Below are 17260 nucleotides of genomic sequence, written 5' to 3'. Positions count from 1 at the left end.
ACTATGTGTTCCCAAAGGAACTTTTTGGCATTTTCTGCGGTGATTTTAGCCAAAAGCTTGCCTTCAACCCAATTGATAAAGTAATCAATTACCACGATAAGGTATTTCAACTTCACGGGGGCCAGCGGGAATGGCCCCACGATATCAACCGCCCATTTCTGGAAAGGCCAAGCAGCTGTAACTGGGATTAAGTTGTTCTTTGAAGGAGTGTTTGGGGAGCAAACTTTTGGCAACTGTGGCACTTCTGAGTTCTTCTACTGCGTCCTCATGCATCCCTTGCCAGTAGTATCCAACGTTGTAGATTTTGGCAACCACTGCCCAGGGTCCCGCGTGAATACCACATATGCCAGCATGTATTTCTTGGATTAAGTATTTTGCTTCCGTCGGGGATACACACCACAGTAGTGGTCCCAAATATGACTTTTGGTACAGGATGCCATTGTTCACTTCGTACTGCAGCGCCTTAGTTTGTATCTTTTGAGCTTTGGTGGAGGGTAATTCCCCCTTTGTAAGAAATTTTAGTATTGAAGTGTACCAACAGGGTTCTTCCGCTGTAACGGCGGAGACGTCTCAGGGTTCAATGGAGGGAATTTCCAACGTTTCTACCTTTACTTCTCTTTCCATGCCTGAAGTAGCGAGTTTGCTCAAAGCGTCTGCTATTTGGTTTTTTCCTCCGTGAACGTGATGGAGTGTGACGTTGTCGAAGGAAGCTATGAGCTCCTTTGTTTTAGCCAGGTACTTCGCCATTGATTCGTCATTGGCTTTGTACTTTTCATTTACTTGATTATTAACCATAAAGAATCAACATACGCATCCACTCGTGTAGCTCCCATGGATTGGGCCATTCTCAAGCCCGCGAGTAGCGCCTCATATTCTGCTTCATTGTTGGAGCACTCGAAATCGAAGCGTAAGGCGTACATAATTCTTATTTCGTCTGGGCTTATCAACATTAGACCTGTCCTGGAACCTTTTCTGCTAGATGATCCGTCGGTGTAAAGTTTCCAGGTTTACTTGTCTGTACTGTATTCCGGGATATCCTGGATAGCGGGATCTTGTATAGTTTCTCCATCAGGAATTTCGGCCAACAAGTCGGCGATCACTTGCCCCTTAACTGCTGTTTGTTTACAATATTCGATATCCAAAGCTCCCAACTCGATCGCCCATTTAGCCAATCTTCCGGAAATCTCCGGCTTGCGCAAAATTTGTTGTAGCAGGTAGTTTGTTAAAACATGTACGCGGTGCCCTTGGAATATCTTCGTAGTCGCCGGGTAGCGTGAACCAGTGCTAGTACCAACTTTACCAGAGTTGGATACCGCGTTTCGGGTCCCGCCAACACTCGGCTGATGTAGTATATGGGTGTTTGTTTCCCATCTCTCTCTACCATTAGTACTGCGCTTACCGCTGTATGAGCCTCCGCCAAGTACATTTTGAGTATTTCTTCGGGGTATGGCGATGTTAACATGGGTAGTTTCGCGATGAAGCGCTTCATGTCTTGTAGTGCTTCTTCCGCTTCGCTGGTACATTTGAAGTTTTTCTTATTAAGGCAATCCTTCAGTGTTTTTATGAATGGCAAAGACCTTTCGGCGTGCCTTGCCAGGAATCTGTTTATGGCTACTAGACGCCCGTTTAATGCTTGTGCCTCTTTCAAAGTTCTGGGGAATGGCATCCGCGTTATGGCGGCTACCTTTTCCGGGTTAGCTTTGAAGCCGTCTCGGGTGACCACTACCCCCAGGAACTTGCCTTCTTCCACCCCAAATGAACACTTCTTGGGGTTGAGCTTGATATTGTATTCTCTGAGCGTTTGGAAAGTTTCTTCAATGTCTACCAACATTTGTTTTTCTTCCCTGCTCTTGATCACTAAATCGTCAACGTACACTTCTAAGTTTATGCCGATTTGCTTTTCGAAAGCTTATCCATGAGACGCTGATAAGTAGCTCTGGCGTTTTGCAGGCCAAAATGCATTTTGTTATAACAAAAAATACCCACGTCAGTATGAAACGCCGTTTTGTCTTCGTCGTCTTTGGACATTTTGATTTGGTGGTAACCCTTATAGGCGTCTAAGAAGCACTTGTACCTATAAGGGACCAGTGAGTCGATTTTGAAATCCATCTCCGGTAGCGGGTAAGCATCTTTGGGGCATGCCTTATTCAGATCTTTAAAGTCTATGCACATCCGCCACGTGCCATCTGGCTTCTTGACCATCACGGGGTTTGATACCCATGTGTGGTACTTTGTTTCTCTGAGTATTCCAGCTTCAACCAACTTCCGGACTTCTTTGACCACCGCTGCTTTGCGATCTGGAGCCATACTTCGTTTGCCCTGTGCAACGGGTTTAATGCCCGGGAGTGTCGCTAGTCTGTGTTCTGCCCTCTCCCGGGGTATCCCCGTCATGTCAGAATGCTCAAAAGCGAAGATGTCAACGTTTCTTCTGAGCAGCTGTTTTAGGTTGTTTTTAACCTCCGGGGAGAGGCTGTCCCCTATTGTTACTGTGTGATCCGGATGGCGTGTGCTTAATACCCACCTTTCTGGGCCGATGGCGCCGGTAGGCCCCTGTCGGAACCTTTTGGTGTCCAATAACTCTCCCACCTTATCTCGAAAGACTGTAGCAATACCCCGCAGGGGGGAAACTTCATGAATCCTCGCGCCGTAGATACGATAGCGTCCAATTTTCACAGGGTGAACCTTCCAATGATTACATTGTGGTAAGACTCAGCGCGTACCACAAGGAATGTAAGGAGTGTGGTTCTTTCCCGGGCGGCTTGTCCGAATGTGACCGGGAAGGTGATTTGGCCAATGGGATCAACCTTTTCCCCTGTGAAGCCTTTAATAGGGGCGTGTACTGACTCAAGCAGTCTTCTATCTTTTGGTTGCATTCAATTGAAGCAATGCTCGTAGATGATATCCTCTGAACTCCCGGTATCTAACAAGATCCTCCTCATGTGATAATCACCTACTGCAGCTGATATGATCAAGGCGTCAGCAGTGAGATGCAGATCTTCCACGCGAGGCTCGATTGTCATGGTTGCCAGCATCCAGGGTTCGAGCGTGGAAAAACTCCGTTTGGCCCTTTTTCCCTTGTTCGCGTGTACCATGTTTAGCTCCCGCGGCCTTTTCCCCGCCGCCTTGTCATTTTCTTCTTTAACGGGCGGAGGGCCTTGTTTGATGTCTCGCACCATGTGTGCCAATTTGCCCGCTTTCACGAAGTACTCGATCTACTTTTTTAACTGGAAACAATCATTGGTATTGTAACACCCCAACCCGGAATGGGCTGACGTGTCACTTTTACAGAGTCAGATCAAAAACATAATTCCATTAATACTTAAATGTATTACAAGGCTTTACAACTTAATGGAAATAGGATATCTAATCCAGTACATTATTTCTACGGTCTTTTTCATATACTCGAGCACTCTTCTATATCCCGTCCCAGATTGTCTTGATAACCTGACGTAAAGAAGGAAAACACAAAAACGTACGTCTTGCCCAGTGCGCGGATAGAGGGAAACGAAAAGGCTTATTTTATTTGAGAAAAAGGCTAAGTTCTTCAAAAATCATTTGTTTTAGCAAAAGCGCTAAGTTTTCATAATTCAAAATATACTAAATAAGTATAACAAATATTATCAGAATGTGATATAAAGATTTACCCGAAGTCCAGAAGGTTCATTTTATTACAGAGGTTGATACAGGGTAGCTAGCCCATGTATCCAGACATGAATGGAGTGTGGGCAAATCACACTGACCATTCACCAGATATCGGACTTTATTTACTTTTTCCTAGGATCGATCCATACGCCTCTGAACAGAAGTCCGTAGACTAAAACAGAAGAGACGCCGTGAACTCAACTCACCGTCACGGATGGTGCCACATCATTTTATGCCACAATGATGGATCTGTGGTCATCCTCACAAAATACATGTACATAAACTTACACTTGTACATTTATAAACACGTAAACTTTATAAACTCGTAACATTTTCATAATATAACTTATTGCATAATTTAAAAATCAGGACTCAGATGCCCGAAGGCCAAATGACATGTATTGAAGGAAGGGATTCTATCCATACCTTAAGCGATGATCACAAACTGAGATAACAGATTACGTCTAGACAATCGTGAACTCCTACAATATTGTTGTTTTTTTTTATTTAGTAATGCCAATTTCTATTGTTTACTTGTTAAATTTATCTAAATACAGGCTCGAAATATGAATAATTTGTAAATTTATATTCATAAATATTAATAACTCATTAGTAGGAATTAGTTTACACTTGTACAAAATCCAATATTGTTTTATTTGGTAGGTTATAAAATATAGTTACTTGTTTAAGCTTTTTATTTGAAAACGTCCATATAATTTGATAAAATATAATATTTTAAATTCCGGTTATATATAGTAAATAATTATTTTTCTTTTTAATAACGTTGTATATGATTCCAATTCAAAATAAACATTATTATAAAATATTTTATACCCATCTTTACTACATAATAATAAAACAAATTTTCTTAAAAAGTAGTTGTAATTTTATTTAGAACATAACTAGCATAGCTCAGTAGTTTACACAATTATATAGAGCTTGGTTTTGTTTTTAACTTATTATATATATTATCTATACATGGGAATAGAATAATAACAATTAAATTTAATTCATAATTTACTGTACCTTCTTTGTCAACGGTTGCGAGAAAGTCGATTTTGCCAGAATACAATTTTATAGTGAGAGAATTAAACGGAAGTGAGATGGTAAAATTTAGAGATTTTGTTCTGACTTTTATACCCTGTATTTTCTTGGTCCCTAACGTTTTAAGTGTTGAGGTGTTAGAGCATTCTCATCCAATCCATCAAATTATACATACATTCCACTAAAAAACAACTCCTATATCAATATATTTCCACTAAAAACAAATACTTTTTCTCTCTCCTTTCAATTAAATAATATTATCATCACATTTTTCTCTTTCCTTCACTCACAACCACTTTCAATATATATTAAAAAAATTATACTGGGTGAACAGTGTCCCCCCAAATATACAGATGAACAGTAACATTTTCTCTCTCCTCCACTCACAACCACTTTTTATACCCTTTACAATATAAGAACTCACCCTCACAAGTTTTGATGGATTGGATGAGAATGCTCTTAGACCCAAGGCTTCATAAAAGAATTGTTGCATGCCTCGTGGTGTTGATGACTAAACCATTTAGGGTTGATATTATCCTCTCATAAAAAAATTAATTCTATTATTCAGTAAAAAAATTGATTCTATTATAATCTTTTCATTTGAATATATGTGTGTGCTTATTTTATTTATTTTTTTTTTCCAAACGAGAAGCACTCTTAACATTAACAAAACTTTTCTTGTTTAACCAAAGAACCATACATGAGTTGTATTATAACTTTTTTTTTCTAAACTTGCATACTATAGGGATTGAACCCATGACTTCCTACTACTCCAAATCTTATCTACTTCAGCTGTATAATATTTAAGATGTAACCCGCGCGTTGCGGCGGGTGTCCGAACTCATATCCGATTCAATTATGATGCCTATTGCGGACCACAACCCATTACGGGTATCTAACACTTTTTTCCATTCAAAAAAAAAAAAATAGGCGTAGAAGTTTGTATTCCACATACTATGCATAAAATAGACCTGGCAAACGGGTCCGGGTCAGAACGGGTTGTTTTGGCTCGGGTTCGGGTCAAAACGGTCAACTATAAAAAAGGGTTGTTTTGGCTCGGGTCGAAACGGGTCCAGGTCAGAACGGGTTTCGGATCGGGTCGGGTCAGTTTTTTTAACAATATAACTTTGTAAAACTCCGAATGTGAGTAATTTTCACTTAATGAACCATGATTTCAAGCTACATCTAAGTAAACAAATACACATCAAGGCATGATTTCAAGCTACATCTAACTAAAACAGATACTCCATTTGACAGTTTTACATGCAACCCGCATGATCATCAATAACAATTATATATTATAGTCTTGCTTCTTGTTGGTGTGCATCATTGTATAAAGCTAGCTGCAAATATGTACAACAAGAGGAGCAAGTGGTTAATATTATTTATGTACACTAAACACTATACAATTGTCGGAACATCAGAATGCATTAATAGAAATTGAATCATATGATGCCGGAATATCAGTCCCATTTTACCATAAATCAGGCGAACAAGCGACTCTAAATTGTGTATGATAAAATGACAGAAGATATCATTTGCAATATCTAATTTCGAAATATTAAACAATACCATATTTATAAACTTATGCAAGCGTAACAAGCCCATTTTAAACCAACCCATTTCGACCTATACATAAAGTTACCCATTTTGACCCATTAACCAACCACTAACACGCATGTTCCACCTCAACCTTTCTTCAGTATTCAACGGATAATTCGGCTCAAAGTCACGCGATTTCACAAAAAAAGGAACCCCATTTTGTGTAACCAAACGGTGATCCTAAACATAAGTTCTGGAAAGCGAATACACAGTCTCGTTCGAAGGCAAAAAGCATCACAAGCACCGGTAACAACGTAATCAAAGTCCTCATATCAAACCCATCCGACCCATTATGACCCGCACTAAACGGTGTTGCAGCCCGCGGGTTCACCCCACCGAAAAAAAATCTCCTAAAAATCTCCTACGCATCAACATCATCTTCGTAATAAAACCCTTACCCGTTACCGAACCCTCGACGAACATCCCGACGCCAACTCTCTTTCTCGTAAACAAGCCCATCAGACCCTTATCCGTTACTAAACCCGTAAAGATCATATCGTTTTCGACTCTCCTCATCGCTTAAACACTTAAACGCTTTCGAAACCTTCTTAAACGCCTCGTCTGAACCGGGTGCCTTATTCTTATCAGGATGAACTTTCAATGACAGTTTCCTATAAGCCTTTTTAACATCATCAAAAGTAAAATTTTTATCCACCCCTAAAACAATTTCACTCACAATTGTTATCTGCTCCTGTGTACACAAACCCGGACCCGAAACTGAGCCCGAAACTGAACCTGAACGTTTAGAAATTTGTCTTAAATATGTAATTATGGAGATTTAAAAGGCAAGAAAGGTGAAAGGCTTACAGAAGTTGATCTTCGGATTATTTTGTATGCCATTCACAAGTTTTGGACCAATGTTTGAATCCACAAAGATTGTACTGAGCAGTGTAAACAGAAGCTGCAGCCAAGAGTGATGGCGCGAATTTGACCACCTCATATTCCACGAGGCAAGAATCCACCTATAATTGACATTTGGACGATTTTTGAATCTGATTGAGCCGCCTTGAGATATCTTTTGGAAAAAACATATGGGGTTGGAACTCTAATGTGTGCAGCATTAGATTTTCATGAAAAAAAAAAAGATAAAAAACAAATTTTTAGATATTAACAACATCAAAATCAACAAAAAAACATATAAAAACCCAAAATCAACAAAAAAAAAATACAAAAGAGACTAAAACGATCATGACCCATGATTTTATTCATCTAAAAAAGTCAACCCTAAACCGCCCTTACTCAATTTTGTGTATCCCTGAACACAACCCGTTTAACCCATTTAACTGAAAGTGTCAAGATGGGTTGGCAGGTGATAATCAAGTTGTAAACGTGTTATTCGGGTTAATGGGTTGCAAGAAATTGGGTTAGACGGGTAGCTTCTTTCTAGCACCTCAGGTAATTCTTTTTGTTGTTAATTTTTTTTGCAGCCAGACCCTTTAGTTATAAACAAATATAAAAATAATCTTATTCATTCAGAAAACTTTAATTTTTTTCGATAAAAAGATGTAAAACTTACCCTGTTGTTGGCTGTTCTTGTCATCATTCCTTGTAAAGATCAAATAGCAACAAATATAAGCAAAATAATATCTATATAATATAACATATAACATTTTAAAAATATATCTATAATCAACACATACGGTAATAAAAACTCTCTTGTAGACAATACGAGGGTGGGTATGGATCCTTTTCACAGATTAACATCACCCCAAATTATTCAGTTATGGCCACGAATCTTGACCGCAGTAGCCATCTTGGCGCCTTTGCCTTCACAAACAAGAACACAATGTATTGAAAAGTAAAAAAAAAGCCCAGATCGTATACAACAGTTATTTATATATTCAACATTCATGATATTCAAGATTCAAGTGCAGAAAATCTTGATCTAAAGTTAACTGGTGTTTAGATTTTACCTTGCAGATTCGAAAGTTTGTTGCTGTCAACTGAAATCTCTGTTGATTGAAAGAAAAAAGTTTAAATAAATCAATGGAAACCCAAATTACAATCTAGAACCGAAATTCGATTGAATCGAAGAAGGCTTATTAAAATTCTTACAATACTCACAACTTTAATTTTACTCTGATAAAGGATGATAAATCCAAGATTTAAATCAAGAAATTTGCAAATTACACTAAGATGTATTCAAAAAGTAAACTTAACAACAGATTATACAAACAAATAATGGAAATCACACCTGTTCACTGTGTCCTTGTGGGGAGTACCTTATCTACTGATTCCTTCCACCATGGATCCTTTTCGTCCTTTACTCTCAGAGATGGTACGGCGGAGTAGTGGCGGTGGGGGTGGAGGAGCGCGGTGATTTCGGTGATGCAGAAATGGATAAACGGAGAGTGTAGAGCAGACACACCGTGGAGGATGGAGATCGGGCCATGGTGTTAGGGTTAGGTTTAGATTGATAAACCCTAACTGCTTTTATTAGTGAATAAGAAGATGGAAGATGAAGGCGGTTGGCTTTCTCCGACTTATCGGTGGCATCTTATTTAATTGGTGATGAATGATGAGCAGGGATTTCGATGGATGAAATCCCGAGACTGCCCCTTAGGTGTCTTAAAATTGTGTGCCATTTCCTAATTTACCCCTCTAAAATGGCTTTTACTCCCTTGTACATTATGTTTCAAAATTTATACGCACGGTAAAATTACGTTTGTGTACGTCACTTCTCCTTTTTATAATATTATAGATTATAGATTTATCTAATCTTAAATACAATTTACTAATGAAACTTTAATAATAATAATAATAATAATACTAATAATTTCTTTTTTTATAACCTATATTAAATAACATTACGTTTTTATGTACTTCAAATTTCTTATTGTCACGACATAATTACTATATTTTAGAAAAAAAAAATCAGGGTATTACAGGTATCGTGGCCGCTCCCTTTGTGGTATTCACAGTACTTGCTTGTGTCTTTGTTGGGATTGTCCTTTAGCGGCTTTAAAGGATTAAACTTGAGGTTTTCAGAAGCTAGGATTTTCGCTGGCGTCTTGCTCAGGTTAGGGTAATCGGATCGCGGCTTAGAGGATTCGTTCCTTGAGTAGGTATTTCTAGACCTATTATACCGTGAGTCCGTCCTATCACTTTTCTGGTATTGGTCTCCTCTACCTTTGCTTTTAGAACCCCGTTGTTCTCTATCCATCTGGCTTTTCTGAGCCTCCTTCTTTCTGTTGGCCGCGTGACTGGCGGCTACAGCCTTTTCTTGTATAACATATACCTTGGTTATCCTCAGGATTTCGTCAATGGTGGGAGGCACACCATCCCTCCCGTGAAGTGTTCTTAGTAGCTCGTCGTCGTTTACCCCCTGTAGGAAAGCTCCACATGCTAGATCGTTGGTGACACCCGGGATTGCCAGGCTTTCTTTGTTAAATCTAACGATGAAACTTTCCACCGTTTTATTGTCTCGCCGGCGAATGTGAAGGAACTCGTTTCGATCTTTAGTGTGCCTTCGTTGTTGGCTGAATTGCAAGATGAACTTGGCCTCTAGTTCTTCAAAACTGTCAATTTCCCCAATGGGCAAACTATCCCACCAGACCCGGGTCGCGCCTACCAGCGTTTGGAAAAACATCTTGCACCAGAGGGGCATGGGCCAACAGGCTACTTCCCCTGCGCTTTTGAATAGATTGAGATGATCATCAGGGTCGCCTAGACCATCGTATTTGCCTACCGTTTGAGGCATCTTGGGCTTTTCCTTGATGGGAGCTTCCGCTATTATTCTGGTGAACTTTGATTTGAAAGTTGCGTACACTGGTTTGTAAGGTCTGGTAAGTTCGTCCTCCACTACGTTGATGGGTTGTATTGGGGGAGTAACCCCACCCTGGCTGGTACCCTGGATGTCAGGGAGTTGAGCCGGGATGATGCTCAGCGTGGGGCTGGGGCCTCCGCCTGGGGAGAATCGAGGCCTAGATGCGTTTCCTCTATCATAAGCAGGTTCCGCCATTGGCGGGGTCTGACCGTAGACCGACTGGGATGTTGGAAAAGTCCACCAGGGGGCATATAAGCCGCGTACGGCGACTGCAGAGCATAGCCTTACATTGCCCCCTGAGGAGTGTAAGCCGGAGTGTTGTATGGGGGCAAGTACCCTTAAGGGGGTGCATAATAGTACCCTGGGAAGTAAGCTTGATTTGCCAGCGTAAACGGGGCGTTCATGATTCCCGCTAGCATGACCACTGGTTGATGTGGTGGTGTGGATAACGTCGCCGTTAGCGCTGCTGAATACAAGGGTGGCATGGTGTCACGATCCTAGCCCCGGTTTGACCTGGTCCAGAGCCGCGGGACAGGAACCCCGTGGTATTTAATTTAAGCGACAGCGGAAGTCTTTAATACAGGATCTTTTAATACTAAAAATGTCCGTTTACTTTATTACATAATTTAGGGATAAAACCCTATAATTTCCAATAAAGTGATTTCACTGGGAAATCTTTATTTTACAAAACATGTTTCTTTATTTATTTATATTGAGCCACTTCCTTAAGCTTGTAGTGCTTCACGGCACAACAGATCACCTGAAACATGTTTGAAAAAGGTTTTGTCAGCGGGGAAATACTGAGTGAATCATTCATTTTGTCTAAAACGATATTATTGTTATCATTTACAGTATTAAGAGCGATTACAATGTTTCTACATGTCAACCATATACCCACGGTATTTGTCACTCGACCACCCATTGGCTATCTCGTTGTCCAATGGTGTCTGTGACTATGGTCATATCACCCCTTAGCTATCTCGTTGTCTAATGGTGATGGATTAACAAGTAATGTATACAAAACCCCACATACCGGCTGTAATGAAGACTACAAAGACTTAATCCCTGTAATTATAACTTTTGAAAATAAACATGATTTTGAAAGCAAGTTTGGTAAAAAGAGAATGACTCACATTGCAGATTTATGCGGGCGGAGTTTAATCTACTGATTAGCCTGTTTAACCTAATTTAAATAACAATGCACACGAACTGGGTTAGTAACTAATACAACATTTTCGTTAAATTCACGAGATTAAACCCTCACAATGAATGACAAAGTACAATACTTAAACATCCATCGAATTAACGATGAATGACAAAGTATAAACTCAATTTGAGCGGCACTTAAACATTCGTTGGATAGTTTCAATCGATCGGACGTTGAATCGTAATAGAGATCGAGTTATTACCCTGTTATCGCGACAGCGTTTCGTGATTTGTGCGTGTTTGAAGTAAACAGTCGATAATTCAGTGCACGAATTGAGTTTTTACGTCGTTTCAACTCCAGAAATCAAGTCCCAAAGCCCTCTATTTATACTGAAAATTTGACCCCCCTCGCGTGACGCGAGGGGTCTACGTGGGGGCGTCGCGTGACGCGAGGGGTCACCCTACTCCATAGGGTAGCCACGTCCCTAACTAGCTTGGCTGAGTTGATGAAATTGATAAATTCGATTTCTACAGCAAGTTATATGGATAATCGTAAGCTAGGGTTTACCCCCTTGAGTTTTAGGGGTCCTGATCCTGATTCTGATTTTTATGAAAATTTTTGGGTTTATGCAGAATTACTTGGGTTTCTCAATTAGGGTTTCCTTACTGAAAAATTAACATAATAAGTAATATTTATAATGAGAGTTGTTACATCCTCCCCACCTTAATAAAAATCTCGTCCTCGAGATTTACTGGAATAGATGAGGATATTTTCGCTTCATTTCTGATTCCAGCTCCCAAGTGTATTCTGGTCCTCTTTTTGAATCCCACTTGACTTTGACTAATACTAGTCGTTTGTGCTTAAGAAACTTGATCTTTCTATCTTCTATCTGCAGTGGTTTCTCCACAAATTTCAACTTTTCATTTACCTCTATATCTTGCAGAGGTATTACCAGGGATTCGTCCGACAGACATTTCTTGAGGTTGGATACATGAAATACGTCATGTACTCCAGCTAATTCTTCTGGTAGTTGTAAACGATAAGCAACTGGTCCTATTCGTTGCATTACTGGAAATGGTCCTACGTACCTTGGACTCAGTTTTCCTTTCTTACCGAATCGTACTACTCCTTTCCAAGGAGATACTTTCAAAAGTACCTTGTCTCCGACTTGAAACTCTAGCGGCTTGCGGCGATTGTCTGCATAGCTTTTCTGACGATCTCGAGCTGTTTTCAATCTTTCCTTGATTTGAGTTATCTTGTCAGTGGTTTCTTGCACAATTTCAGGACCTGATAATTGACTTCTCCTATTTCTGCCCAACAAACTGGAGTTCTACATTTACGTCCGTACAGTGCTTCGAATGGGGCAGCTTCAATGCTTGAATGATAACTATTGTTATAAGAGAATTCAATTAAGGGTTGGTGGTTATCCCAATTACCACCAAAATCTATCACACATGCTCGGAGCATGTCTTCCAGGGTTTGTATCGTCCTTTCACTTTGTCCGTCTGTTTGAGGATGATATGCAGTACTTAAATTTAGTCGGGTTCCCATTGCTTCCTGAAAACTAGTCCAGAAATGGGAAGTGAAACGACTATCCCTATCTGATACAATGGAGAGCGGAACTCCATGTAAGGATACTACTTCGTCTACGTACAACTTGGCTAACCTTTCCATGCTAAAGGTTTCTTTCATGGGTAGAAAATGAGCTGATTTGGTTAATCGGTCTACAATTACCCAAATCGCATCATTACCTTTTCTGGTTTTGGGTAACTTAGTAACAAAGTCCATTGTTATGAGTTCCCATTTCCATACAGGCATTTCTAACTGTTGTAGTAGCCCTGAAGGTTTCTGATGTTCTGCTTTTACTTGTGAACAAGTAAGACACTTAGATACATATTTAGCTATGTCCTTTTTCATTCCTATCCACCAGAAATTATTTCTTAAATCTTGGTACATCTTATTGTTACCTGGATGCATGGTATACCTAGATTTATGAGCTTCTTCTAAAATCTTATCTCTTAAATCTCCCTGCTTAGGTACCCAAATTCTTTTCTTGTGGAATCTCCAAATTCCATCATTTCCTTGCTCTAACTCTTTTATTCGTCCTTTCATTCCTTCAGCATCGTCTTCGATTGCTGTTTCTTGAATTTTCTTTAATTGTTCCATTAAATCAAATTGCAGATTTAATCTAAGAGCACGGACTTGCTTTTGCTTTTCATGATACTTACGACTTAAAGCATCTGCGACTACATTTGCTTTTCCTTCGTGATATTGAATATCACAGTCGCAGTCACTTAGGATTTCCATCCATCTTCTTTGCCTCATGTTTAATTCTTTCTGCCCAAATATGTATCCTAAACTCTTATTATCTGTATAAACAGTAAACTTACTTCCATACAAATAATGTCTCCAGATCTTAAGGGCAAATATTACGGCTCCTAACTCTAGATCATGAGTTGTATAGTTTTCCTCGTGCTTCTTCAATTGTCTTGAAGCATACGCAATTACCCTTTTGCGTTGCATTAGCACACATCCTAATCCTAACTTTGAAGCATCACAATATACTTCAAAATCTTCAGTTCCTTCTGGCAAGGCTAAAATTGGAGCATTTGTCAACCTTTGCTTTAAAATCTTAAAAGCTTCTTCTTGTCTAGGTCCCCATTCAAACTTAACTGCTTTACAGGTTAGCTTAGTTAATGGTACAACTATCTTAGAAAAATCCTTAGTAAATCGTCTATAGTATCCAGCTAAACCTAGAAAGCTTCTAATTTCCATAGCTGTTTGCGGAACCTTCCATTTGGTGATTGCTTCTATTTTAGAAGGATCTACGTGAATACCTTCGTGATTTACATAGTCCTAAGAATTGCACTTTTTGTAGCCAGAATTCACACTTCGAGAATTTGGCGTAAAGCTTTTCCTTCCTTAACAAAATTAAGAGTGCATGCAGGTGCTCACAATGTTCTTCCTGACTTTTGGAATAAATAAGTATATCGTCAATGAAGACAATTACGAATTTATCCAAGTATGGTTTACAAATTCGATTCATCATGTCCATGAATGCTGCAGGAGCATTTGTTAGTCCGAAGGGCATGACTGTAACCTCATAATGACCATACCTAGTTCTGAAAGTAGTTTTAGGTATGTCTTCATCTTGTACTTTCAACTGATGGTATCCGGAGCGTAAGTCTATCTTAGAAAAATACCTAGCTCCCTGAAGTTGATAAAAAAGATCGTCAATCCTAGGTAATGGGTATCGATTCTTAATTGTAACCTTATTCAGTTCCCTATAATCGATACACATTATCATCGATCCATCTTTCTTTTTCACGAACAACACTAGTGCTCCCCAAGGGGATGAACTAGGTTGTATAAATCCTTTGCTTAGTAATTCATCTAACTGCTTTTTCAATTCTAGCATTTTAGTGGGTGCTAGCCGATAAGGTGCTTTGGCTATTGGTGTAGTTCCAGGAATTAGATGAATCCTAAATTCTACTTCCCTGTCAGGTGGTAACCCGGGTAATTCTTCTTGAAAGACATCTGGATATTCTGATACTATTGGTATATCCTGAAGTTCCCTACTTTTTGTGTTAATGATTACTGAAATCTTGTACACTACTTCTTGTTTTCTTGAATAACTAGCCAACTTCATTACTGAAATGAATTTTAGTGACTTTCGAGGTCTATCTCCTGTAATTAAAATTACTTCTCCTGTGGGGGTACGAATTTCTACGGAATTTTTATCACAGAGAATTCTAGCATGGTTGGCTACTAACCAATCCATTCCTAACACTAAATCGAATTCGGCTAACTTCATAGGTAACAGGTTTGCGGAAAATTTATGGCCTAAGAGTTCTATATTTCCTTCTCGCAAAACCTTATCTATTTTAACAGAATTTCCATCTGCCGTTTCGACTGTAAAAATCTGCCTAAGATTGGTCAAGGGTAAATTAAGAGCTTGGCAGAATGAAGTATTGATAAAACTTTGGTTTGCACCAGAGTCAAATAATACTTTTGCATACACGTTGTGAACTAGAAACGTACCAGCTATTAAATCGGGAATGAATTCTGCTTCTTGAGTGGTCAGCTGGAATGCTCTGGCATTCTTTTTAGTAGTTCCGCCGGTTGTCTTAGCTTTGTTGTCTGATGGTTTGATCAGTTTGGGACATTCGGTTCTGAAATGTCCGGCTTCTCCACAGTTATAACAGATCCTGGTTTTCTTTCTACAATCTTCCTCGCGATGTCCTATAGCTTTGCAAAAGTTACAGGTTTCATTGCATTTTCCAAAATGTTTCTTTCTGCAATTCCTGCAGAAAGGCGGAGTGGAAGATTGCCCGATTCCTCTTTTCTTGAACCTGCTATTATTACCCATACGAAATCCTTGGGTAATTTTCTGAGCCAATTCCTTCATCTGGTTTTCTTCTCTTGTACGTACCAGTTCATCAGTTAGGGTGTTAGCTAATTCTACCGCATCGTCAATAGTGCGAGGTCTCGCAGCTTTAACAATATTACGGATTTCGCCAATCAATCCCCAAATATAACGGGAAATAAGCACCGGTTTTGGCGAAGCCATGGTTGGTACCACTCTCGCATATTCGAAGAATGTTGAAGTATATCCTCGACAGTCTACACCCACCATACAATGGCTCAGGAACTTATTTGCCATTTGTTCCTTTTCATACTCGGGACAGAATTTTCTTTCCATTAGCTGCTTAAATTCTTCCCAATTCATGGCGTAGGCCATATTTCTTCCTTTGGCTTGAAGTAGCGTATTCCACCATTCTAGCGCTCCTTCCTTAAAAAGATGCGAAGCATACATAACCTTGTCTTCTTCAGCACATTTACTTATCATAAGTACTGCTTCGGTTTTCTCCAACCAACGCAGTGTCGCAGTTGCCCCTTCATTGCCTGCAAATTCAGCTGGTTTACAAGCAAGAAATTCTTTGTAAGTGCAACCAGGCGTTGCAACTTTCATTTTCTTAGGGAGTGGGGCCTGCCGTGGATCATTGTTATGATTATCATGATTGCCGTCTCCATTTACGCTATTACTGAAATTATCTTCCTGAGTACGTTTACTAGGAATGATTTGTTGAGGTTCAGCAGGTTTCTGGGCAGCAGCCAGAATTGATGGAATAGCATTGGCTATCCCTTGAGCAACGATATTCTCGATATCTTGCCTAGTCATGAATTGATTTTCCTGATTTTGCTCATATTGATTTACTTCATTAACAAGTTCATTACCAGCGTTTTCCATCTGGTAATTATTATAGGTATAAATGATTGGTGTCAAATAATCGATAATCAAATATACAAATCAATTGCACATAATCACACAACTTTTACAACACATGTATAGCCAAAATTGTCGATTTCTCGACTTCCATTTTTATAGATTATATTAGGCATCCGTACACACTGTTTATCTTACAACGTTTTATTTCTATTTTACAGAGTTATATTTTTGTTACTACTATTATTATACAAACACAGCCTCCCAACCCCACTATTCCTTTGTTAGCTGGCATTTTAGTAGCGACGTTCCCTCTCATCGTATTTCCAGGAGATTTGTTCTCCCATTTCCCGGATCATATTCCCTGTACCTATCAGTTCTTCGCCAAAATGGCGGAGTTCGGCTAGGTTCTCATTACTCATCGGTGGGTTTGGTATAGGTTCTGGGTCGAACTGAGGGAAAAAGTCATAAGGGTTATTAAGAAGGTTTAGAAACTGTCAGTCGTTAGTCCACCATTCGTCCATTTCTCCTAAAGGTTGGGTGTGGATTAGAGGATCTGGAATAGCTGGTTCCAAATTCATTGGAAGTTGGGTTTCAGCAGGATAAGGGTAGAGATTGTTGGTGATAGGTCCAATAATATCACAACTTGCCAGTAGATGATCTAATTCCTCCTGAAATGGAAATTCTTCAGTTTGCTTAGAACTTTCCCCGATTTCTATTCCCGTTGGCCTAGAATTTCCCCCGATTTCTATCCCTGCTGGCCTAGAACTCTCTCCGATCTTGATCCCTTTTCCTTTATCCATAGGATTTTCTATTTTGGGAATTTTCCTAG

General features: G+C 39.5%; 1 protein-coding gene across 4 annotated transcripts; it reads right to left on the bottom strand.

Moving 5' to 3' along the window:
- Positions 1–5830: 5830 nt before the first annotated feature.
- On the bottom strand, positions 5831–8830 carry LOC110879517. Of its 4 annotated transcripts, none has more exons than XR_004867794.1 (7): positions 8483–8826; positions 8202–8240; positions 7929–8055; positions 7805–7833; positions 7096–7333; positions 6687–7023; positions 5831–6029 (listed from the first exon to the last, which is right to left on the bottom strand). XR_004867794.1 is itself a non-coding variant. In XM_022127988.2 (7 exons), exons 3-7 carry the CDS (start codon positions 7990–7992, stop codon positions 5985–5987), a joined length of 435 nt encoding a protein of 144 aa, XP_021983680.1. In that variant the 5' UTR covers positions 7993–8055; positions 8202–8240; positions 8483–8830; the 3' UTR covers positions 5831–5984. The 4 variants fall into 4 exon arrangements, 2 of the variants coding, with proteins under 2 accessions (XP_021983680.1, XP_021983678.1); XM_022127988.2 differs by having other exon boundaries at positions 6965–7023; positions 8483–8830; XR_004867795.1 differs by having other exon boundaries at positions 5845–7023; positions 7096–7250; positions 8483–8825.
- Positions 8831–17260: the final 8430 nt, after the last annotated feature.

Source organism: Helianthus annuus, chromosome 9, assembly GCF_002127325.2.
Source record: "Helianthus annuus cultivar XRQ/B chromosome 9, HanXRQr2.0-SUNRISE, whole genome shotgun sequence".
In the NCBI taxonomy this organism is placed as follows: domain Eukaryota; kingdom Viridiplantae; phylum Streptophyta; class Magnoliopsida; order Asterales; family Asteraceae; genus Helianthus; species Helianthus annuus.
The sequence above is the reverse complement of the archived record's forward strand: the minus strand, read 5'-3'. Positions and strand labels throughout refer to the sequence as shown.

Coding starts and splice junctions, on each gene's coding strand:
- LOC110879517 (XM_022127986.2), bottom strand. CDS start 7,992: ATGTTAATCTGTGAAAAGGATCCATACCCACCCTCGTATTGTCTACAA. Junction 7,834..7,928: donor ACAAGAGAGTTTTTATTACC/GTATGTGTTGAT, acceptor GATCTTTACAAG/GAATGATGACAAGAACAGCC. Junction 7,024..7,095: donor TAATCCGAAGATCAACTTCT/GTAAGCCTTTCA, acceptor CTAAACGTTCAG/GTTCAGTTTCGGGCTCAGTT.